This window comes from Sylvia atricapilla, chromosome 5 (genome assembly GCF_009819655.1).
Source record: "Sylvia atricapilla isolate bSylAtr1 chromosome 5, bSylAtr1.pri, whole genome shotgun sequence".
Taxonomy (NCBI): domain Eukaryota; kingdom Metazoa; phylum Chordata; class Aves; order Passeriformes; family Sylviidae; genus Sylvia; species Sylvia atricapilla.
In genome coordinates, this window is record NC_089144.1 from 69,435,391 (window position 1) to 69,460,748 (window position 25,358).

Genomic DNA, 25,358 nt, shown 5'->3' on the forward strand with positions numbered 1-25,358 from the left:
GGAACAGCTCTTCCTGGGCAGCTGGCAGAGAGCAGGCTTGGAAAGAATTTGCCAAGTCCTCAAGATCCATCATTTATTCCCAGCAGGTGTTTCTGAAAATAAGTTTCAAGGGTTTGATGGAGCCTGGAACAAACAGGCCTCTCTCTCATCATGATAATGTAGGGAGGAGTAACTATAGGAGCAGCAGTTTAGAAATAAATCAGTATTAAAATTCAGTATTTTACTGCCAGACAAGTCAGACAACCAAAGGAGGAGAAACCCAAACAAACCACACCACCACAGACACCAAAGCAGCAGGTGCCACTTCACAGGGAGTTCAGTCTGTTTGCATCAGGCACTGTTGCTGTTGTCAAGTGCTCCACACCCCTCTCCTTCAGGACTTAGGTTTGAAGAAAGCGAAAACCACAAAATCCAGGGTCCACTTCTGTTGAAATCAGCGCACACCCAAAGACAACGGCATGGAAAGGCCCATTCCTCTCTCCTCGTCAAGGCCAGATGCATGGGACACCAGAGGCTCAGATCCAGGAACCAAGAGATCCTGAATCAGATTTCACATAACTCTCACCAGTTCCAAGGCTGCAACCGCAGAGATCAGCTCAGGTTTATTTTTAGGCGCTCCAGTCCTGTGCCTCTTTTTCCAGTAATTCTAATCAAACTTGTTCCTGGAATTCAGAAACAGGTTCAGCTGCAAGACCAGGCGTCCTGTGCGTAAGATGTGACTCCCAGCAAAGATGCCAGGGTCATTAAAGGAAGAAATGACAGATGCTGGCATCACTTTATCATTTTCTACTTTATTACTTCAAATTAACAACCACGATAAAGCTCAAAAAAGTCCAATATTTACACAGGAAAAAAGTACAAAATCCCCCCCAAAGTTCTTCAGGTTTTTTTTTGTTTTTTTTTAAATTACAAAGTAATAAAAAGTTTTGCTCTTTAATTAAAAAAAAAAAAAGAGAGAGACAGTAAGAGGGGTAAATAAATTAGGAAAAAAACAGGGAGGAAAAATAAAGTGTTAAATAGGAAGGGTAAAAACAAACAAAACAAAGACTAACCCCACCCTCCCCGCCCTGCCAACAACCCATCGGCTCCACACTACAGTGACAGTGTGTCTGCTACAGGCCATAGGTCGCAGTGGTGATCATTGTGTTTCAAAGCCCCAAGTGCCACAAAGCAGCTTGAGTATTCCTAAATTATATTTAAAAACAACAAAAGTGGGGGGGGAAAGAAGGGGGAGACAGGTGGGAGAGGGCAGGAGGGGATTGTGCATGTATTGGTGGATCTTACTTGGGGTTGCATGAGGAAAGAAGAGAGCAAGAACCATCGCTCTGAAACAACTCCAAACTCCACTTTCTGTGTGCCCCTCTCTTCTCCTCAAGTCCCAAACTCTCCGCAGGAATTAAAACAAGTTTTAATTAAACAATAAAAATAGAAAAAACACGCACAGCCAGACAAAAAAAAAAAAAAAAAAAAAAAAGACCCCACTACAGGGATGAGAAGTATATTTCTCCCTGTATGTCACCTCCAACAATCCCATCCTCCATGGGACCAGGTGCCTCTCCAAAGAGGTCCCTCGGCATGTGAGGACCGCTTGGATCAGGGAAGGCTGGCACTTCTCCCAACAGCCAAAAAAGAAACCACAGAGAAGCCACCCAAGAAAAGGAAGCCCAAGTCAATGATTAGGCTGTTACCACAACTCCCCTCACAGCTTAAAATGTTTTTAATGCTTGATAAAATAAATTCTGTTATAATCATAAAAATCAGACTTCTACCATCAAGTGTGGCTGGAATCTGATTCCCTCCTGGCCCACAAGACTCCTGAAAAGAACAAAACCAAAAGGAGGAAAAAAAAAAAACCCTCTCCCACCCGCCACCAACTCCTGCTCTCAGAAAAAAAGGAGAGCAAAGTTTAAATTTATACGGCTAGAAACCATATGATTTGAAAACAATATTAAAAAAATAAAGATATCCAAGAAGAAGGAAAAAAAGAGAGAAATAAAAACCAGGAGCAGAGTCAGGAGAGGGAACTGAGAGTAGCCAGTGGGGGCAGCAGTAGGGGCTGGGGGGCAGCGCAGGTGTTCCCACACGGCTCCCACGTGTGACAGCTCCTCGGAGACGCTCACGCCAGGGACAGGTGGCCCTCTGGAAACAGCTCACACCAGCACGGGGGCACAGCTCGACTCTTCATCATTGGCAAAAAGAAATTCTGTTGGGTTTTTTTGTGTCTTTTATTTTCTTTTTTTTTTTTAAGGTTTTTGTTTGTTTTTTTGGGTTTTTGTTTTTTAAAAGAAAAATACAGTGAAGACACTAAAAAGAGAATTCAAAAGAGAGAAAAAGGCAAGAGATGTTAGGAGTAAAGGCTCTTCCCAGCACTTCCATTGCCAGCTGGAGTGTAACAAATCAACTCAGCCCTTTCTTCTACACTCCTGCCTCCCCTCAAGAGTTATCTTGCCCAGCTACTGTTGTTTCCTCTACAAGAGCCACTCAGTAGCTGTACAAAGTCTCGCACACTTGATTACCTGCTCAGCACCCTCCACCCCAACACTGTCACACTGCCAGAAAAGTATTCATTAAGAACTAATGAAATGGCTCCCCAGCCCAGCACCTTCTCCACCCTTCCTATCCTCCTGGAGAAATGGGAGCTACCTTTACATCTAAGACAATCTGTCCACTCAAGGCTTTGAGTTCTGAAGCCAAAAAACATCTCAAAGTAAGGTGAAAGGAAAGGAAATATAACCATCTCCCACAACAACATAAAGTCTTCAGGCTTTTTTTTTCCCAGCAATTCCCTCCTCGGGGGTTCCCAGGCATGAATACAGGCTCACCTAAGCAAACACTGGTCCAGTGGCAATTGCTCCTCACTTCCCAAGGTGATCAAATGGCACACTTGTCTACAAAAGAAAAGGAAGAGTTGCTAAGGGCTGGAGAGGAAGAAAAAAGGAAAAGAGGCACCAAAACAAAGAGGCTGCACATTTCTCTCAGGACACCCTTCCCTTCTCAAGAGTTTACTGCTTTGTTTCTCCAAACCACTGTGGTCTAAAAGACAACAAAATGAAGGCTTACTCCAAGCAGAGCAGAGCTGAAATGGCAGTACTGAGCATGGCCTCCAGAAAATATCTAACAGAAGAGCAAGGGTGTAACTTGGTACCACTCCCTTTACCATACCAGAAGTTTCCAGCTAATGTCAGCTCCAGCTAAATCAGGCAAAAACTGCTCTGGGGCCTGCAGACCTTCTAAGACATCCAGGCCAAGGCCAGGAACACTGCAGCAGGAACTCACCTGTGATGCTGAAATCCGTGACACTTCTTGCCGCCCTGTGAGGTCAGATGAGGAGACGTTGGCAGGAGCTCCTCTGTGTAACCTCATGCTGACCTTCCTCTCCCTGTCCACTCTTGAGATTGCTCTGGGGGACGTGTTGCCTGTTGGGGCAGAGAAATGTCGAGACAAGAATATCAGTCAATGGTTTTGGTGTCCAGCCAACACCAGGGGTGGCCCCCTCCCTCGGCTCTCCCAGCCCCCTCACCGGACTGCTGGATTCGGGAGGTGGGGGTGGAGGCCATGGGCTCAGTGACATTGCGAAGACGGTTGGCAGTGGCTCCTGCAGGTGGGCCAGGGGGCAGCGCTCGTGTGGCTGACCCTCGGAGTTGCCCCATCCTCTCCTCTCGCTCGTGCTCTCGCCGCTCCCGATCCATATCCTCAGGGTTCCGGGCTGCTCCCTGAGTAGAGAAACCCCCGCACCACACACGGCTGTCAGGCAGGAGACACAGCAGCAGCCCCGGACAGAAAACACATGATGCTCCAGCACGCCAAAGAAGTGGAGCTCCATCCCCAAAACTCCCCCCACAATCTTCCACTGCACCAGGAAAGGACTTCTTTCTATTCCAAAATGAAACGGGTAAGAAAGCATATGAATTACAGCTGTTATTGCCAATCCACATCTCCAAATATAGTTCTCTCCTGAAAAATTACCTCTACCTATGGATCTACAGACACACGTGCTCCATCAGACACACAAATACACCAGTAGCTATACCTCCAGTTAGTTATACACAAAACAACTCTGCCTCTTTTTCACACTACCTCGTCCCCTTGTACAAGCTGTTCACCAGGGCTAAGCACAGACAGCAGGCAGTTTCAACCTTCCTCCCCCATCTCCATGACACAAACCAACCCTGGTCCAGCCCTTTTGCCAAACACTCACAAATTTAAGCATGTTCCAGTCAAAGACGTAGTCATAGGAGAAGCCTTGGCGGTGGAAGAGGTTGCGGAAGAGTTGCCGCAGGTACGAGTAGTCAGGTTTATCATCAAACCTCAGTGAACGGCAGAAGTTGAGGTATGTTGAGAACTCAGCTGGAGAGAGCAGAGAACAGCTTATGGCTGTTGCTGGCCATCCAACCTCCCTGGTCCCACCGTGGAGCCGCTGCAACCTTTTGACAGCGGCTTGCTGGACCAGGACAGCACAAACACAAAGAGCTGTGTAACAAAAACTGACCCTGTTGCTGGAAGTGCTTTGGCCACCAAAAGGACCCCATCTCTCTTTTTACCAGAGAAAATGTTATGCACCTCTTTCTGTTGGCTTCTCCAAGCAAGACCTAGCAAGTCACAGTGCCTGCTGAAGGACAGTAGGAATACAGGCCTAAAGAAGAGCTGAAGACGAGCTTTAGCAAGTTCTTCAAGTTTAGAAGTTGTCCTAGCTCAGTAGCCTGTCATAGGCAGTGGCCAGTAGACACAAGGAGAAGGAGTGGGGCAGGCATGTCTGACACTTCCATCAACATTAGCCCAGCACCTACTTTCAGCTCCAGGAACTTCCTGATCTGGATGTAGCTCCTAAATATTTAGTAATCCTCACAAGATCTCTCTTGAATGTACTTGTCCCGTCTCTCCTTGAACTGGAAGATTTAAGTATCCACAACATCTTCTGGGAAGGAGTTCCACAGGTCTACTACTAGCTGTGTGAAGAACCACATCCTTTTGTTTTGAAGCTGGCAGAAACCAGCATTTTGTTTGTCTTCCAATACAAAAACTGGGGCCACCAAATAACCAGTTCCCATCCATACTTCTGTAGGCATAGCCAAAGACTAGACTTCTATTATCTCTCTATGCACCTCTTTTTCATTACTTGGACAAAAATCAACTCACCTCTGGTCACCCTTTTGGCCCTTTCCTGGGCCTTTTCTCAGTTATACCACATCCTTTGTGAAACAGTGGGATGGACCAGACCTACACAGTGCACACAAGGTGCAAGTGGGCCATGGGTTTATGCACACTGTTTGGGCTTCTTTCCTAGTAACTCCTAATGCTCCTTTTCCTCAGCAGCCACTGTGCACAAAGTTGATGTTTTCACAGAACCACTGATTGTAATTGCAACAGCCTATTGGTGAGTGGTCAGCCAGAGCCTACAATTGTGCACATGACATGAGGACCAAGACTTCTCTCTGTTCTCAAATACATTACTCCACATTTACCTATGAAGAACTGCATTTGCCACTTCATCAGCTGGTTATTCCTGGGACTCCTCACAAACCAGTAAAAATTCAGCATCATCAGCATACCTTAGCTCAATGCCCAGCCCCCTTTAAAATGCTCACAAGGTCTAAAGATGCCCCCTCTCAACACCCTCATGCCCTTACTAACATAAGGTTTGAATGTCCACAAAAACACATTTCCCACTTCTGAACCTGAACTGTACCACAACCACTCTATTATCCTTCTCATCACCGGCATCAGCAGCACATCCTTGTCTGGGGTACTGGGCACTGCCCTTTAGGAGTCAGGATTCCAGGGGGTTTCACCAGGTGAACAAGCCAAGCAGCAGACAAGACAGCCATCAAGATGAGAGCACTTACAAGGGTACCCTTTGCAGAGCACCTCGATGGGCGTTGACATCTTTTTCTCGCTGATCCTCTCGTACTTTTGGCGCTTGGTGGCAGCCTTGAGGCCCTGCCAGGGCAGCGAGCCCAGGTTGAAATACATGAGCACATAACCCAGGCTCTCCAGGTCATCACGGCGACTTTGTTCTGTGAGAGGTTACAAAGGGGCAAGGAGTGAGCAGCAACCAAAACTGCTTTAGCAAACACATAGCTTTGGAGGTGAACACTGAACAGAACAACCACCCTTCTCTCTTTTCTGGTAGATTTCTATAGATAGTCAAACTTGTAGAAGACATTCCAGAGCAAATTCCTGTGATGATGGTCATACTAAGGTGCTCCTCTCCCCATACAGCCCAACCCACTTCATAACTAATGACTCTGACTACCTCCTCACTAGGACAAGCCTTAATTCACACAAGAATTTCACATCTCAAGAAATGCTGCAGTAACCCTGCCTACTTTGTTCTTCCCAGTCCCAGAGGAAGGGCACCTACACTTTCCCACCCAGAATGATTCTTCACTCCAGGGATTAGTCATGACAGAGGGAGTTACACACAGACAAAGCTAAGAGAGGTATGTCCAATACAGCCCTTTCAAACACATCTAATTAAACTTCTGATAGTCTTTAAGCAGGGCAGAAACAAGGAACTAGGGACCCCTTCTACTAGTAAACAACTTTGTTGATAGTTTATTGATAGTAGAAGCCTAACATGTAATGTGTAAAGATGTCTTTCCCACTTGGTGACATTTTTCAAACTGTCTAGGAAAGGGGCATACTTTGAAAAAAAAATTCCCCTCCAAATGGGGAATGACTGTGTAACTGGCATCATACCAACTCTACTCAGACCAAGGGTTGCCCTTAAGATGCCCTTGGAAAGACCCATCTTTAGATGCTTACTTATGAAACAAAAGAAACTGGCTCACAAAAAAAAAAAAACAAAAAACCCAACACCGACCTTGTTCTCTGGAATAGCCAAGCCATTTTAAGTTCCAACTAGCTCAAGAAGGATTTGATGCAGAATCTCAACGACTGCAAATATTGCCTGGTTAACTCGTCCAACATTGCTTGCAAATTCATCTATAAATCTTGCCAAGATTGTCTTGCTCTTGTTTCCCTCCCAAATAAAATAAACACTTTGGAGAAAGTACTTTACATCTCCAGAAGAACAACTGACACGGAAAACAGGCAGACAAAATACAGCTTAAGGGAAAGCACAGGGATAGAGGAAAGACCAAAAAGCTTCACCTATTGGATTCATTTACTACAGCACATTTTGCTGGATTCAGTGCCACATCCTGGAAGATGCAGCAGATCATATACTAGCCTGTGGACTATCAGTATCAGATACATGCTACTACCTGCCCCAAAAGCCAGTAGATCACCACAGCAATCCCTTTTTCTGTTAGCTGAGCTGAATCATGACAAAAGAGTAGCTGTAGCAGGTCACAAGGCTCTTTCTTCCTCATGGATCTCTCTCATAACCTCCTTGTTGTTTTGAGAAATGACAGCTTGGCAAGTTAAAACCGTTGAGGGGGAAAAAAAATACTGTGATTGCAGAAGAAAAGGGGCAGGGGGAGTCTCACCATTCTGTAACTGATAGGTGAGATTATTTGGGTCAAAGCATATGTAACACCATACAAGTGCTGCATTCCAAGATGGTAGAGGAGAGACCAGCCCTGCAGATTCCCAAAGTGTCTTGCTTTGAGCATGCAGAAGTTTCAGCATTTTTTTGACCTCACTAACTTACTGTCTCAAGCTGCCCACTTTAAAGGGGCTAATACTTCCTAATCTTATCAGGCTACTGCCAAAGATAATTACATGACTGTCTGGTGATACTTAGATGCTATGACAGGAGCAGAGAAAAGAAACCCAGTTTTGCATTTACCCTAAGGTTGGGATACGTGTACTCTCAGAGGGCTGCAATTACTCACCATGCATATCAAATAAACAAAACTAAACAATATTGGCTAATGACCTACATCCTTAGACAGGAGGCATGTGGAAACGGAGTCAGAACACACACCCGGGGCTTGAAAGCACAGAAGACAAGGAAAACCTCAGTCCTGCAGACTTGCCAGCCCTTGACTTATCCATGCTGTAGCTTTAACACCTCTAGCCGTGGCTTCTTGACTAAAGTGTGGTGGCTCCCCTCAGAGAAGTAGGGAAAGGCAGGGCAGGAACCAGAGAAACCTACCAAACAAGCAAATCAGCCTTTCAGGAATAAATCAGGATGTCGCCTCCAAAACCCTGCTTCAACTCCAAACCACTTAGGGCAGGCTGAATAACACACCTCCACTTGTGTGAAGCACAGAACTTTTGAGCACAGCTACCAGTCCCATCCAGAATGGAATATGTTCTCCAAACATATGCCTGGGCACAGTCCTAACACTTTAGGGAAGGCCAGAATTAGAGACTTGAGATTAGGGAGCTTGAAGTCAGAGGAGGATGTTACAAGCCCTCACTGAAAGCAATGAGAGGGTTAAAAACCAAATTGGGAAGCTAACTAGTATCCATTACATGCATGCAAACACACCTTAACTGTGTCTTAACACAGCAATGTGATCAAGGAAAAACAACTGCAAACACAACACCTAATTATTAAAATGCTGAATGATAAGTGTTTGACTATGCTGCACTCCTGATGTTTACCACCTCACATACATGTGGTCATTGTAGCCCACTTAAACAACTCCAGTGAGACAGACCTGTGATGAGCCTGAAGTACCAAGGACCATGGGTCACAGCTGTGCAGTTACCTCAAAACCTTGTAGCAGTCTCTGTTACCTGTAGCCCTATGGACAAGATCCTAAATTAACCCTTGGGGGTGGGGAAAGGACAACAATTCCTACATCCTGTTTCTTTGTTTCATCTTCAGTTACTATTGCACATCTCCCAATATTTAATTACTTTTTTGGCAGAGCCTCACACGCCAACATCCTCAGGATACTAGATAACGTTAAACAGCAAAGAGTTAAAAACAAAACTTTACCTCTACACACTGAGGAAACATTATTTAGTGTTACTACTTTCCATTTTTAGAAACCTGACAATCAGTGACTACCTCTCACAGCATCCCAGGGCTGCGGGGCGGGGGGATCACTCTGGAGTTCAAAAAGAGAAAGAAAAATACAAGTCACGTGAATGCATCTGCTGAGCAAGTCAGTCCAGAAACAGGATTACAGTCATGACCTGTGATACCACACCACACTTCCTCTCTCCATTTTATCTCAGCTCTTCTACAACGGGGTTTTTCGTTTGAAAGCTAATTTTAAGAAAAATGTCTTATTTCATAAGACACTCATCCTTTCCTCCCTCCTTCCCAAAAGCCCTTCCAACAGAAAACACAAGATCGCCTTCCCACACAACCCAGCATAACCTCTCAAAACCCAACCCACTCTGTGAGCAATCTCTTGCCAGCTCCACCCACAACGAGGTTCTGAGCCAGCCCACACCTTCACTCCCTTCCCAAAGCAGGGTCCTCAGAAGCCAAGTCAGGGGTGAGTGGCAGGACAGGACAAGACATGCTTGGGCAAAGACCAAAGACTGAGGACTGGTTGCCTCAGACACAAAGTTCATGACAAAACGGGTTTCTTTGCAGCCTAAACTGTCTCCTGGTCCCCCCATCCAAAGAGTGTTTTCCTTCACCCTGATCCTATCAAAATGACGCTGCTCCCATGCAGAACTCCTTAAAAATAAGCCGTCTTCCCTGAAGCCAACCCAGCTGCAGGCAGGCTTAACCAAGCAGTGTTTTCCTGATTACATACTCAGATCTGATCTTGCACACGCTGGACTAGAGTTCCCCTTTCTCTCCCCACCGCATGGCAACAGCCTTTAATAAAAACACACAAGAATCTGGAATGGGTGACAGAGGGCAGGATGAGCAGGAAGACTTATGATCTGCACAGCCTATACTGATACCATCTAGGACATGCATTTGGGAAGGCACTGTCCCCCCACCCCCTCTGTCACCCAGACACATCAGGCTTCTTCCAAGACTGTCTCCTGGGCACCCCGGGCATCTATTTCAGACCTTCCAGGCTACAGTGGGTGTAAGGGATTCTCATCCCTAGAGTATGTGAAAACTGACTGGAATGCGTGAACCAAAGCCAGCACAGTCCAATGACTGCCCCAACAGCAAGTCTCCAGCTGTGGAATCCTCCCCAATTTCGCCTCCTACTTTTTTCCCCAGTCACTGGGAAAAGAATGTTTCCTCCAGACATCGGAATGCCCAACCCTTAGCTTGCAAATTCATATAAAGGCATTTATTCGCTTGCTATTCCTGTCACACAAATATACTGGCACCTGGTTCCTTCCCTCTCCCTGGACCACATTAACGTAACATTAAGACAGAGACTTTAGTCTCTGAAAAGTCAAAAAATTCAGAGTGATGGTTCCCATGGCAATGCTGCTAATTCACAAGTATCTCTGTCATATACCCTGTGGCAAGGTCTTGAGAAACAGGAACTCCAGCTGAAACCCAAACACTCCCACCCCCTTTCCTCCAGGCAAGTCATGTAACCTTTATGCCGTTCAGGGCAACTATCTGCAACGTGGAGATAATACACCCGAGACCTGTTGCACAGAGTAACTCACACCCAGACTTTCCCAAAGCAAAGGGCACGGAGAGAGCAGTGGCTGCACTCAGACTGACAGAATATGCAATTTGCCCTTGGATTACTGTTTAGACAGTGTTGGCTCATCCTGACATGGCAAGCCAAGCACCAGTAGTAAAGGGCTAAGCTGGGGTGGAATGAGTAATGAAGTAGTTCAAAAGCCACAACCAGACATTTAGCCTCTCGTGATCAGTTCAGGCAGAGCAGGCACACACAAAAGAATCGACAGACATAGTAGTTAGAATTATTTTGTGCATGTCTCCTTGTGGCAGTTACCATGGCTGTAGAAATCTTGACTGAGAATTCAATGGAGAGTCAGTTATATATATGCAGGTCAAGCCAAAATACAGAAGGCCAACTCAGAAAGCTCTACGAGAACTATTTTTAAAACATGGAAGAGGTCAGGAGATTACAGCCCACTCTCAACACACAACACTCCCCATTTTGGTATAAATAAAGCATTCTCCATCTAAAGTTATACAGTATTAAGCAAGGAAGACAGTAGGAAAAACTGCTTTATTTTCTGCAGGCGAAGTATTGACTTCAGATATCTGAGAAATATCAGCAAGAGGGGATAATGCAGGAAGAATGAGAACATGAAATCCTGTGAAAGCTGTTAGTTTAAAAGGTTTCAATGCCTTGTTCTGATTTTTCAAACTCCCAGGTTAGGTTATACACTTCAGAAGAAGGGCCTCCCAGAGATATAAACAACTTGCAAGCACAGCAGATACTTCCCTGGGTCCAACAGCCAAGACAGCTTCTGTGTTTCTGCTCCTTAGAGTTACCAGTCAATAGCAGAACCAAGTCAGCCTGCTCCAAATGGACCCTTACAGTAACTAAGGAAGCCTCATACTGTGAACAAAGTTTAGCTAAAATTTAGCAGAGAAAGGAGGTCAAATACTAGAAAGAAGTTTTTGGGCAAAGAACAGAAGAGAAAACTCCAAGAGGTTTTCAACTATGTTCCTCACAGTCACCAGGGGCTGACTCCTAGGACAAGAGTTTGGATGAATTCAGGAAGTTTAAGTGCGGTGGGTACTAACCTGCACAAGGTTTTTACAAAACCTGGGGCGATGGTCATCACCAGTGTAAGACCTGGCTGGAACAGTCAGCACCCTTTCCCAGGCTAGTTTTACCCCTTCAGTACTAACCACACACATTAAGGGCAGAACCTTACTCCCCTGAAGTTGCCTCACTGGGTTTGCACAGTTTACAGACACATCTGTATTCCAAAAGCCTGCGATAGCCAATCCTCAGTCACAAAACAGGGGTGTCCCGGCAACTGGAAGCCTCTCCTCATTCCAGCTTCTTCTACATTTCCAGCACATCCCCATCCTCAGTGGTGGGTAACACCATATTGCAGTGAGCCTCTACCTTCCAGCTCTGACAGCTACAGAACAATCACTAACAAAGGCACTCAGGAGTCAAAAAGACAGGTTTCATCTGCACATATTCCTAAAGGCTCAGTGCCTGTGTCTCCTTTACACATCTAATCAGCCTGCAAATATTGTGCAAAGGCAGATTTAGTAGGAGCAGAGTCGGGGAGGTCACAGCCTTGATGCTCAACAGGGCCCCTTGCACTAAGCAGTGCATAAACACAGATCAGGAGACTATTTCTGTCTTCAGGAGCTCAGAGTGCCACCACAGCAGCAGAAGTAACATAGGCATAGCATTCAAGTTATTTGCCCACCATCTCAAGGCAGGTCAGCAGCTGAGTCAGGCAAAGAACCCAACCCCCTCCTTCTGCCCCTGAAAAGTCCCACCAAGAGGCAACAGCAAGCAGGCTCACCAATTCCCAGGTGGGTGTTGATAGAGGCATAACGGGCTGTGCCAGTCAGATTCTTGTTTTCCCGATAAGGGATGTGCTGGTGGGTCCGGGCGTCTCGGTACTTCTTGGCCAAACCAAAATCAATGATGTATACTAGGTTGCCCTTTTTGCCAAGGCCCATAAGGAAGTTGTCTGGCTTCACATCCCGATGGATGAAGTTTTTAGAATGAATGTACTCAATACGGCTGATCTGGAGGAGGGGTAGATAAATAAATAAATGAATAGTGAGACAAGCAAGAAACAAACTTCTTTTAATTGCATCTGTTAGAAACAGTACCCTGTCCAAGACACTGGCCTGTCAGAGCAAAAAAAAGAACACTTTGCATTGACTATCAGTGATGACAGCCAAGGAAAAGACACCCTCTGGATGCTGCAGGATCTGGAGATGGAATTTAACCCTGCACAGCAGCCCAATCCTCACTCTGGGAATGAATTAACGTTAACATCATAAGGAAGGATAGGAAGCAAGTCTATAGGGACTAGAACTTTGAGCTTTGGCATTGACATTGTCAACTTCTGAACTTGGCTGGGCCAGGAAAGGAGTGGGTCTGTCCAGAAGAGCTAAGGGTCTTAAACCCAGGACACAAGCAGTAGAATTCAGATAGGTGCCAATAATTTATCATGCAGGCAAAAGTATCTATGTGTGCAACACTAACAGGAGGCGAGCAGCAGGCAAAGGAAGGATGGAGATAAGGAAATGCCACCAGTGTCTAGGTTCCAGGCCCTCAAATTCATCAAGAAATAGAAAGCTGGCAGCCCCTTGTGCTAAATCAAGAAAGCCTGGGATACAGCAGTTCTCAAGCAGAGGGGATGGGAGAAGAGTGTGTGGGGGAAAAGACATGGAAAAGGAGAGTAGGCACAAACACTTCAGAGGAAACTTACCATCTGGTCTGCCAGCAGCAGAACTGTCTTGAGACTAAATTTGCGGGAACAGAAGTTGAAGAGATCTTCCAGGCTGGGCCCCAAGAGTTCCATCACCATCACATTGTAGTCCCCCTCTGCTCCACACCACTTAATGGAGGGGATACCCACTGAGGAAAGAAAAAAGATTAAGCCCAGGGAACAGAGAGCATAGACACTGAATCCCCTACTGAGAAGATCATGTGTAACACAAAATCATTTATTTTCTAAAGCTCTCCAGAGTAATTTCCTTCTCCAACCACTCCCCAGTCCCATCCTTTCCTCCCCATCTCACCTCCTCCCTGCATCATCTTGTAGAACTTGCTTTCAATGTGGAGCTGGGGATGCTTGGTTTTGACACATTCCAGTTTGATGGCCACTTCTTCACCAGTTGCAATATTGGCTCCTGCACAGAAGTGACAGTGAAATTAAGATTGCACAAGCTTCTACTGAAGTTAAACACTTTTAACAAGGCCTTTAAAGATGCCAAAACCTTAAGATTTGCCCTGAAATATATTTTCAATGACAGAAATGAGATTTAGCCACTTCAACTTCACAGAGTTTCCAGCACTGCCATTTGTAAATGCAAGCCCAGAGAGAGGTACATGAATAGGAAACCAGGTCTGTCTGAAGTCAGTCTAGAACAACAATCTTACACATGAACTGCCTTGTTATCTCAAAAAGTGACAGACTTTGGAAGGTTGATCTGCACATATTAACAGTATCTAAACCCAGTGAAAGTTGTAGCTCCCACTGATCATAAACCTAGCCCCTAAACCCAAGCAGCCCTTCGGGCAGTGATATGGAGTATCTCTTCCCCAGCAAAATTACTGGTTACCTCAGTTACATCATTTCAATACAGCCAATTAGTTCAGGAGGGGACATTACTAACATGCCAGCTCTGTTTTCTCCACAGCAGTGGCCTGCTCAATACAGACAATTTCTAAATCCCCAGCTTCTCCCTCTCCTGAGGGTTTTAATAATACCTTTATCTTTTGCCAACACAGAAACATTCACTATATCACAAATTAGAAGCATGAAGAAATAAGCAGAATCTGGTCTTGAATTAAGCTGCCTGGACACTTCTGCTGAAGGTACTGCTAGATACTTTGCAATGACACAAAACCACCATCCCCATGCGCTTCTCTCTGAAAACAACTGAGCTGCCAGCTGCAAAAGCCAGCACTCTGGTCCCAAAGTGCACTGTCAAAGAAGGAACAGACTGCTCTTTCTCTTGTACTAGCTGAAAGGATTCCAGATGTTTCACATCATCCTCAAATGGAAAGTGGGAATATCTGTACATGGGTCACGGGAATGACACTCAGGATTTGCTTCTCTCCTCCCCCGCCATGCCTGCTTCACACACTCTTACAAACCCTTCCTCGTATCTGGAACTATTAGAAATTGCACTTCAACAGAAATCAGAGAGCAGCCGTGATCACAAGCAGCTTATGAGCACAGTCATAAAATAAACTACTCCAGAACATGCGTGCCAAACATGAGCTGGAGTCAAAGGTGATGTTTTGCAGATATCCCATAGCTAGTTTTGGTAGGTCTGGCTAATTTGTGCCTCCTGAAGTCCGTGATAAGACTTTAAGAGTTCACAAGGACAAGCTGCAGATAAATCTCTTCATTTATCATCTTTCACACACTGCCTCCAGAGCCAGGGACCAAAGAAAAGATGGAAATGTTCACACAACTGGATTGCTTCTCCCCATGGATCCTAAAGAGATCCATCTCCAGCTGAAGAGTTCTGGCTTGTACACAAAGTTAGCCAAGAGCTGCCTGCTAGCAAAAACACATGATCTAGATGCTGCAGTGCTGGGTTGAGACAGACAAGCTGCTAGGAATTTGTAAGAGAGCAACAAAAACGATTGGGGCCTAGAGGGATTGATTTACTAAGGAAGATTAAAAGAGCTAAATATGTAACATAGACAAGAGATACAACTAAGAAGGGTGGAGAGGAAGAATGGGACATGACAACAGTCTGCAAATATTTGAAGGCTGTAAACACTAAGGAGGGAGAGGAATTATTTAGGGTGCTCTGAGGGAGGGGAAGGAGGAGCAATGGGATTAATTTAATGCAGATTTTAACACAGGATCAGGAGAAGAGAAAGGGAAAAAGCCATCCTGAGAGGTAGACGTATTCGTCGAATGCCTACTTTTGAAAAGATGCTGACATTTTCCACTAAAAAAATCGGTGGCCAGAAAAACAAGTCTATGCATTCCCTTCACTCCACCACAGGACTCTTAAAAGCATCAGGCAGATCAAGGAGGAAAAGAGCAAGAAAAGGGACTAGTATCTGTCCACCTTTTAAATGAGTGTTCAACCACTGGCCCTCATTCAGCATGAAAACACCCAGGACATGCAAAAAAACGTAAGAGCACTTCCTTCCTTTGTCTCTTTCCCCTGCCTTTATGAAGACTGTCCTAAAATCCTCTGAAGCAGCTCCCTTGTCTGCTCTCCAGGGAGAGTTTTTCCCTCTCCAAATATATTTTCTGACACACAAGTAATGATGAGTCTCTCTGACTTCTTGCAGCATCAGCATTTCGAATGCAACCAATTCCCAGAACATGAACGGTGGAAACATGAATGAGTTCTCAGTCCCACATTACCCTGGGCATTCAGAAACATGAAGATGCATCCACCTACCAGGCTGTCTGCAGGTAGGGAGTGTTATCTGTGGGCACATAAAGCTGGAAAAGGGAAAGCAGGAGTCATCATCAAGAAGACTCAGATTTTTCAAAATGTGATTTTGCAACTCAAATGCTCAGATGGCCTTCAGCCACACACTCTCCCATAGCCCAAATGTGGGTGTTACTTAGAGAAAGCAACCCTGTGGCCTAGAACAGCACAAGTAGACTCAGAGGATGGTTTGGGTTGGAAGGGACCTTAAAAGATCACCAAGTTCCAACACCCCTGCCATGGGGACACCTTTCACTAGACCAGGTTGCTCAGAGCCTCATCCAACCTGACCTTGAGCACTTCTAGGGATGGGGCATCCACCATTTCTCTGGGGTACCTTTTCCAGTCTCTCATCAACCTCTTAGCAAAGAATTTCTTCTTAATATCTAATCTAAACCTTTCGTAGTTTAAACTCATTCCCCTTGTCCTATCACTATGTGCCCTTGCAAAAAATCTCTCCCAGTCTTCCTTCAAGGAGGGAAGGCTGGAACTAGGTCATTCCAAAGCCTTCTCTTCTCCAAGGCTGAACAATCTCAATTCTCTCAGCCTTTCCTCATAACAGAGGTGCTTCATCCCTCTAACCATTATTATGGTCCTTCTCTGGACCAATGTGACCTATTCTTTGCTGCAGGGATCACTGTCTGAACTCTTCAGGCTTGTTCCCTCTCCAAACCTCACCACGTCTACAAGTTGCTCCCTGTTTTATTTCTTGGCTAGAGATCCACCCAGATCGAGACCACCACTAGCAAGGAGGGAATTTAAGGGCATGAGCCTTTCTGATCCTTTGTTCCGTGCTTCAACCACCATCTTTTTTAAAGCTACAAGTACAAAAGCAACAGATCTGTGCTCTCTTTACAGACTGGAAAGCACCGTGTTTCAGACAAATACAGCAGAGTCTGCTAGCTTCAGCCACTCAAGAGACTGAATGTAGGATGGGGGATAATTCCTAACATCCTCCCCCAGTCTCGCTCCACTGTGGGGGCTGCACAGATTCAACTCATTCATCATAAGCTCTTTGAAACGGGGCCCCGGGGACAGAGGATGTCACCGGCTGAACAGGATCTTTTCAGAGCGGATTCCTGACTGCACGTCTGACACAATAAACACCGCCCTCCCCGAGCATCGAGGGCAACAGGCAGAGGCCCCATACTCCCCACCGCCTGTGCCAGTCTCCACAGCCTGCCAAGGGAAGAATGGAGGGCTGGGAACAGATGGATGAAGGCCGATAGGGAGAGAGAGAGTTAACAAGCCAGGAAACAAAGGGAAGGCACTCCCCTCCCAGCAAGGGAGGAGCCTGCCACCAGGAACTGTCCCCAGCCAGCTCAGATCCCAGCATGCTTTGTCTGCCCAGCTCCTCTCCACCACCAGTGTTCATCCCAGCCAAACCATTCCTACTTATCCAGCAACCCTGCCCTGCCTCTTGGCCAGCACCTCTGATAAAGCCCCTCCAGTGGCCCAAAGGTCTCAGCAATTCCTCTGCAAACTGGGTTTTGCTCTTCTGAGCAAAAAAGCCTTTTTAGAGGTAAATGGGCTAGCCAAGGCTCATGGGCAGCCTGATCTCATTTCCCACCCCCTCAAAAGAATGAGGGGGAGAATATTCTACCTAGCACATCTATCCCTAAAAGTAGGGGACAGGAGGAATGTGCTTCGAGACCCAGATTAACACAGTCCATCCTTTGCATCTACCCATGTGAAAATCCAGGTTTCCTTCTGACAGATAAAACAACTCAAACAAGCTCCAGAGAGAACAGCAAGCAGCACCCCACTGGTTACAGAGCAGGTGAAGGCAGTAACACCCTGAAAGAGAGAAGCTGAGGATAAACCATACAGTCCCTGCTAATCCTCAGAGACAGACAAGCCCTGCTCTGTGTCCACACCATTATTAAAGGAGAGAACTGTGAGGTGAACCTGGTGCAGGAGAGAAGTCCTCATGAATGAGTCCTTCTGTCTGCAGAGCAGGCTGAGAGCACAGCATGAGCACGAGCATCCTCCAGACGCACCACCACAGACTACATGCCCAATCCCTCCAGGCTGGGGAGTCACCCAGGCTCCATGAAGTCTCACTATCACTGCTTCAAAACATGCTGGCTTGCACCCCAAGGAACATCACAAGGGCTTTGATACTGCATTCAAGTAACTTGGTTGAATCCTGCTGTGCTCACTACAGCGGGGCATTGGGCTTCCTCTGTTTGGTGACGGGCAAGGCAGGCACAACCCCCTCACCAGAGGCTATTTTCCATACCTGCTTTGCAAAGGTGGATGACCTGTTACATGGTACACAGCAATACCTGTACACATCAGGCCTTGCCATTTAGTATCTCCTATCTCTCCCCACAGGTACCCCAGATGTTTTGCAAGATCCTGACAATTTATAGTGTCCTAGAGAGGGTCAAGCCCTAGCTTGGTGGAAAATGCTGTGTCCGAGCTATCACCCCTGAATCTTAGCACCTAGGAATTAAAACCACTGTCACCAAAGACACTAACTGGTTGGAGGGTCACAGAGGAGCGGCACACAGGAACAGGCTGAAGGAAAGGCAGCACACAGTGGAACTGGGATCCCAGATCCATTATTTATCATCTTTGTTCATGTTCTGGATTAATGTGGCAACAAAGCTTGATACTGATGATTCCCACAAGACATTTAATCAAGAAGGGCTGCCAACACCAATCAAGAGAGATTAATAAAGCAAGAGGGAAATGGAGATAAAAACCAGAGGTTGAAAACAGAGAGTGATTTACAATCATGGGAAAAAGTAATCTCAACTAGAAGTATTCAACAAAAGGGATTTGGGGCGGGATGAGAAGATGCTGGAGATCCTAGAAGAGCTCTCCTACAATACAGCTGACAGTGTGTTAAGACCAATTCTGCAACCTGATAGTGTTGGTGATGGGGAAGGCCAAGGAGACCCAAAACAGCCTGTGCAGAGGCATCATATTACAGATCACTCGAGGGTAGACCTCCACTGCCAGGCACTGGAAATGCCACACCTCAAATGCAGTGTTGGCTCCAAGCTGCTCAGCAGATGAAGAAACTAGGAATAATTCAAGGACCAGCAAAAGGAGAACCACCTGCAAGTACCCAAAGGGTGCAGACACCAAAGCAGAGGTCCTTCTGTCAGCCTTCAGGACCACAGCAAACAGGTAGTGGTGAGAACCAGAGACAGGTAATGCCAGCCCTCACGGAGGGATCGAGCAGCCTGCTGGGTAGTCTCGCCACTCTGGCCCTATATGGTTTGAGCCAATAAAAACATGAGCAGGCAAAGCATCAGGGAACGTATCTACACATCAGCACACTGCCTTGGAAGAACTTCTACCCAGGTGACCTGCTGTGGTAACAGGAAACCCAGCACCTCTGTCCACTGAGCTTCCAGCTCAGGTCATTCCAGACATTAACTCTAAATCCCATTATAGATCTAACAGATCTGAACCCTAGGGCTTCAATCAGGCCAGGCTCTCTGACCTGTTTTACACCTCCTAGTCTCAGACCTTTGTCTTACAGGTCCTGGACCACCGCTTCCACTACCAGTCTTCCCAAAACTGTATCCCTCTATCCTTGAAGGAATAGCTATGCCTTCCCTTTCCACCATGCACTCTGTGAACAGAGTTTATACCCACACACACCCGAGCTCAAGAAAAGGAAGTGAGAATGCTGGAATAGGGTGTATGACAATTACGCCCCAAACAGTCCAAATCTAAACCACTCTGACCAACCACCATGACTCTAGTATGCGGTAAGGCAAAGTTGAGCTCATCCCCCTTTCTTTGTCATGAGAAGGCCAGCAGCCACTAGCAATACTCCATTTAGTTTTTTCTCTTCTCCACTGCTTCCAACCTTACATGGTGCCCACAAATACCAAGAGGCGAGAAAAATAAACCCAAAACAACGATGCAATTGAGAAAAACAACCTTGAGAGAGGCTCTCACACTCACCTAGGTAAATGTCTCCAAACGAACCACTGCCAATCTTTCTGCCCAGCCGGTATTTGTTTCCCACTCGAAGCTCCATGGTTCAGTCGTGCTGAGAAAAGAAGCACAGAAGGAGCAGTGTCAGAGCAGAAACAGGAAGTGAATCATGCAAGACTACAGAAGAGACCTCCCCACTTCACCCAGAGGCTGAGTAGTTTTAAATCTTGAAATACTTCACTTTCTACACAGCTTCTATCACTTCTCCTGATCTCCTCAGCTTCCAGGGACAGCAGGAGCAAGAAACACTGCAGGAACAGAACACTCTCAAGCATGTTTTTCCCATGTTCCCATTCTTAGAACGAAACATGCTTGAACCTCTTCTCCACCATTTTGCTGAGAGACTTGGGAGGGGTTCAGGAAACCCCTTCTAAGGTGGTTTCAGTGCATGATCACACCACACTACTGTAACGAGGTACTGCTTCTCATACCTTACAGCACCTGGCACTGGGACAAGAAGTGACCCAGAAGGGTCAGGCATAATAAACCCTGTGAGGAGTTTCTCTCTGACCCAGCCCTACTCCAACACCTTGCTGATGGTGAAGAACAGGACCCAAGGGCTGTGAGAGACAGACAGACTGCCAGGAGCAAGCGACTCCATCGCTCCTAGGCAGGAGCTGGCACAGGGGACAGGGAGGAGACATCTCACTCACCTGAACCCTGCCAGGCACACACTGACTGGGAACACCACTTGCTCATCTCCACATGCTTCTGCTGATTCCCATCAGCACCTCCATCAAGCATCACCACCTTCTTTGGTCTACCTGAGCCTCTCCATCTTTCTTGCCTACCTAGGTGTGCCAGCTGTTAGTTTTTAGCAGCTCAGGCCTTTCCTCATCCCTTTATCTGAGATGATTAGCTAACACTTTGACCTGATATACCCCATCAACATGCCCAGGCTCTGCCTATTCACCTTCCACAGAAAACCAACTAGGTGGAAGGACCACAGCCACAGAGTTTGTTCCCTCTGCCAACCTTAACTTCTCCTGCAAACATCTTGGCCAAACACAGCTCCAGCAGTTCCCCTCTTAACAGCCAGCCCCCTTTCCCTTGCCTCTTCTATGACTACCAACTTATTCACACCTCTCCCCAAGACAGTCAATGTGTCTCCTTTTAGAGGGATTTGCCACAGTCCTAATTTATGCAATGCCACATTATTAGAGTACAAAATGCAGACACAGAGCCTGTTGGGGACAGGAAAGGTGAGGAATGATTCATGTTTTCACAAGTGGATGTGAGGGACCTTCCCTTGCTGGAGCTTGGTGGGAAGGAAGCATCACTGAAGGAAAGAAGGGAGAAATGGCCTTGTGAGACAGATGTACAAAAAAATAATCCCAGCTACAGGATTCTGGGCATACTACAAACCCAGAGCTGCTTCTCCTGCCCCAGGAGATGGGATTACAAAAAGAAGAATGGACAGGCTGCAGAGACGTACAAGGAAATAATCCTATCAAGGCATTCAGGGGACATTGTGAACCCTGAAAGCAGAGCTCCAGTCACCAGAAACCACACACAAAACACTCAGAGGTGGAGTCCCCTCACCTAGTATTTGCTTATGCATGTGGGTTTCTGTGCATCTAAAGTCTACAAATCCCTGTGGCTATTTCTGATTTTCTTACTATAAGGAATGCAGGCAGAGCCTTGGGAACCGAAGCAGGAGGCAGGCGTACCTGGGTGAGGGTGCAGCAAACAGACATGATTTCTACCCGCTGCCTGCTGCTCTGTATAACCACACCAACATACATCTGACTCGCTTACACTCCTACTCCAATAAACGATCAAAGGTGTGTGTTCCCAGCTCTCGATTCTCCTTCCTTCACGGAGTGTTTGCCCAGGCCTGTGAACCCCAAACACTTCCACTTGAGCCCAGTTCCCAGCTGGGGCGTGCACATGGCAGAGACCGGGCAAGAAGTCCCGGTGGGCTCTGCTCTGCAGCGGTACACAGCAGCTACTGCTCTGCACCACCACAGTCCCAAACCTAAATTCGGACCCACCCTTCTGGGACAGGCAGGAGCCAGGTTAAGAAGGGCTTCTCACACAACCAGGCAGCAGTCCTTTTAGCTGATTAAGCAACAGGCTCCAAAGGGGAATCTAAAAAATGCTCCGGGGTGCGGGAAGCAGGATAATGGAGTAAAAAAAAAAAATCATGGTCTCGCACAGCTGTCATTTTGCCTTATCTCCCCCCGCAGCACACATATATACATAAGTGTGAGTAGAAAACCTGGGCGGAGGATAGCCAGAGAGCGAGAGCCTGGATTCCTATGGCAGGACACACACATCCCACCCCCTCAACAACTGCTCCAGGAGTTCAAACATCTATCCCATCTACCCCCACCACCATCTACAGCTTCCGCCCTTTATCTTTTGATCTTCAGGTCTACTGTTACAAGAAGGAAAAACTGTCCCCATAAAATATATATTCTTATATGTGGAATTTATATCACTCCCCTATGTATTATTTATACATGTAAAATTTAAAAAGCCATCTCTCCTTCCCACCCTCCCCCCCACTACGGGCTTAACCCCCCCTCCAGTCCTGCCACCCTTCCTGCACTCTACAGCCAAGGCAGCATTCCCAGGGGCTGCAGGGCAATTATTTAGTTTTCCATAAGGGATTAACACAGACTCAATCTCAGTGCGAGAGTGTGCTCTGCATGAGCGTTTGCATACGTGAATATCCAATACTACACAGCCTCAAAAAAAAAAATAATACTATCCAGCCGCCAGCGCTGCTTCCCCACACACACCATTTTGCACCAGCCCTTTTTATATAATATAAAATACCCACGTACATGCACAAAGGCCATTATATAAACACATGATAAGAGTTGATATCACATTGCTGTGCCAGCAACGATGGCGATCAAAGACGACAGGGACCATCTTGGGTGGGGGGAGCCCAAGAGGTGCTGGGGGACAGGAGGAACACCTCTGTGCCACCCGAGGGGGTCGAGAACGAGAAGATGCCCTGTCTAGCAAAAGCCATACAAAACCAAACCCACGGCTCCATAATGGAGGCTGCCGATCCCAGCACCGCACCGGCTTTCAGTGGAAGTGTGCAGAGTGGGGGCTGCTTTACCCATAGACCATTAAGGCTTTACATGGTGCTTTTTTTTTTATTTGGAGGGGGGGGGGGGACAGGGGGTGTTTGAAGGGAAAAAAGGACGAGGCTGGAAAAACAGTTTTTTGAACTGGCTCAAAAATGTGAAGGAAAGAATAAAAAAAAATATATTTTGATTGACATGCAAAACACCAATCCCCTCCAGACCCTTAGACACTTACAAAAAGGAGACCAGCAAATAAGATGGGGGGGAGAAAAGCACAGAGCATTTGAACTACATTTCAGGAAGAAATATCCCCAACAGGAAAACAAGGAATGGGGGGGGGGGACACACAGAAATATATAATAATAAATATGTCCCTTACACCCCCACCCCCTACAGGCAAACACTACGCGAAGACACAGCCGTAGCCGAGCTGTTATTTTTCCGGGTAGGTAACAAAAAGCTGCCACCCCCGGGAGCGGCGCTGAACTTCTCGTCCCCCCACTCGCACCCGGCCGCGGCCACGGACCCCCGCCCCTACCGCCCCCCACAAGAGCGAACCCCGATCCCACAGCTCCCCCCCAAACGCAGACAGCGCTTCTCCCCCGAAAGAGGCGCTGAGGGGGGCCGGGGGGGCAGACCGGGAGCATCACTGCACGGAAGGGGTGGGGGGCGAACTCCCCCGGGAGGCAGCCCCCCGCCGGCACCCCGCAGCCCCCCGCCGACAGCACACGGCACCCCCTCCCCGGCCGGCGCCGCCGGCGGCCAGGCAGGGCCCCGGCAGGCGGAGAAAGGGGGCAAGGGGGAACCCTCCCCAGCCCCCCCAAAATGTGCCGGCGGCGGAGGGGGCGACCCCGTCCCCGCGCCCCCACAGCGGGGCTTTTGTGGCCCGCGTCCCCCCGGCCCGGCGCATCGCGCCCTGCCCTCCCCTCCCCCGCCCCCTCCCCCTCCCTCCGCGTACACAAAGAGCCGGAGGGGCCGCCTTTCCCCCGGGGTTTGCGCCCCAAGATGCAGGCGGCCGCCCCCCATACCCACCCTGACGGGAAGGGGGCCGTGTGGGGATGCTGCTCCGCCGGCTGTCAGGGGGCCAGACGGCCGCGGCGAGAAGGATGACGGAGGATTGGGGAGGGCTGGTGGCGGCCGTGCCCGGCGCGTCCCTCCTTCGCTCGGCTCGGCGCGGCGCGGCGCTGCCTGCCGCCTCCCGCCCGCTCGCCGTCCCCTCCAGCCGGCGTGTGCTCGACACAGCCCCGGCGCTCACCCAGTTTCCATTGAGCCCCGGAGCCAAACCCACTGATGTCACCCAGCGCAGCGCCGGCCCTCCTCCTCCTCCGCCTCCTCCTCCGCCCGCCGTTAAAGGCGCAACCGCCTCCGCTCCCGGCTCCTCCGCGGCCGCCGTCCCTCGGCTCCGGCCGGCGGGGCGGGCAAACACGGGCTCGGTTTCGGGGGCCGCCACCCCACTGAAGGCTTCTCCTCAGAGTGGAGCAACAGCCCACCCGTGGCAGACCCCCACGGCGGGGTGGCCCCGCATGGGGACGATCAAACGGGCATTGATGCGGGGTCCCATCGCGCTGGCAGCGAATGTCGAGCGGGGGATCGTCACGAAGGCCCAGAAGGCCGCACAGTGTTCATGGCTTCTCAGCCCACGCCCTTCAGGAGCAGAGATGACCCTGGGGTGAAGCGCCTGCGAATCCACACCAGTAATGAAGCACACACATAATCCTTAATGCGGACAGACAGAGGTCCGTGAGGCACCCATCGACAGATGGGTGCAAAGCTGGGGCTACCACCCAGCCCCTGGGGTGTTTGGGGGCCAGGTGGGCACAGCGAGCCCCAGAGCGCCTCTGAAAGCCAGCTGAGTCAGGGGGAACAGCCAGGATGTATCCGACCTATGTGGGGGTGTAGGAGATTGGGGCTGGATGTGCAAAGGAGGATGGAGGAGCTGTTGAGAGCTCTGGGAGCAGGACTGCAGGAAAGGCTGGAGGCCAGTGTAGTGTGAGCTAGAAGGGGCAGAGGGTCCTGTGGAGCAAGACCCAGATGCTACCCAGCTTTGGGGGCACCAGGATGCTTTGCCAGGGTCCAGGAGATGCTCTGGCATGGGCATCCCAAAGTCAAGAACCCCAGTTCCCACAGCTGGAGATAAGTGTGAGGGGAGGAGCTCAGGAGCCCCCAAACCAAAAAATCCCCCATAGGTGCTTCTAAGCCAGGCCTCTGATGTCGGCTTCCAAATACACAATGGAAGCATAGGCTGTTGGCACCAAGAGGCCCCACCTGCAGCCGTGCTGGCACTGTGTGCTGCAGAGAGCAGTTGTTGCTCTGAGTTGTACCAAGATGGGGGGCTGCAACCTTCTGAATGCCACTGCCAGCCAGTGCCTGCACTGTCCATTGAGACCTGTGAATTGTTCCTCATTTACACAAGCCCTTGGGAACCAGTACTGCTTCCCTCTCTCACTGCTGGGCCT

General features: G+C 48.2%; 1 protein-coding gene and 1 long non-coding RNA gene across 4 annotated transcripts in view; one reads left to right on the plus strand and one right to left on the minus strand.

The window, feature by feature from the left end:
* The window catches only part of LOC136361860 (uncharacterized), a 76,370-nt gene that overhangs the window by 6,975 nt on the left and 44,037 nt on the right, over nucleotides 1–25,358 (plus strand). The window lies entirely within an intron of this gene.
* Nucleotides 200–24,182, minus strand: CSNK1E (casein kinase 1 epsilon). 3 transcript variants are annotated; one of them, XM_066320015.1, is made up of 11 exons: nucleotides 23,935–24,182; nucleotides 19,823–19,910; nucleotides 13,502–13,612; nucleotides 13,189–13,337; nucleotides 12,268–12,496; nucleotides 5,844–6,014; nucleotides 4,199–4,347; nucleotides 3,521–3,713; nucleotides 3,277–3,416; nucleotides 2,823–2,888; nucleotides 200–1,815 (listed from the first exon to the last, which is right to left on the minus strand). In XM_066320015.1, exons 2-10 carry the CDS (start codon nucleotides 19,896–19,898, stop codon nucleotides 2,856–2,858), a joined length of 1,251 nt encoding a protein of 416 aa, XP_066176112.1. In that variant the 5' UTR covers nucleotides 19,899–19,910; nucleotides 23,935–24,182; the 3' UTR covers nucleotides 200–1,815; nucleotides 2,823–2,855. The 3 variants fall into 3 exon arrangements, with proteins under 3 accessions (XP_066176112.1, XP_066176111.1, XP_066176110.1); XM_066320014.1 differs by having other exon boundaries at nucleotides 200–2,179; XM_066320013.1 differs by having other exon boundaries at nucleotides 200–2,304.

Bases quoted from the DNA above. Each gene is read 5' to 3' on its own strand.
- CSNK1E (XM_066320015.1), bottom strand. From the start codon at position 19,898: ATGGAGCTTCGAGTGGGAAACAAATACCGGCTGGGCAGAAAGATTGGC. The intron at 6,015-12,267 runs GTGAGCCTGCTT...AACCTCTCACAG, and splicing joins CAACACCCACCTGGGAATTG to AACAAAGTCGCCGTGATGAC. The intron at 3,714-4,198 runs GTGAGTGTTTGG...TTCTCTACTCAG, and splicing joins ACTGGAACATGCTTAAATTT to GGAGCAGCCCGGAACCCTGA.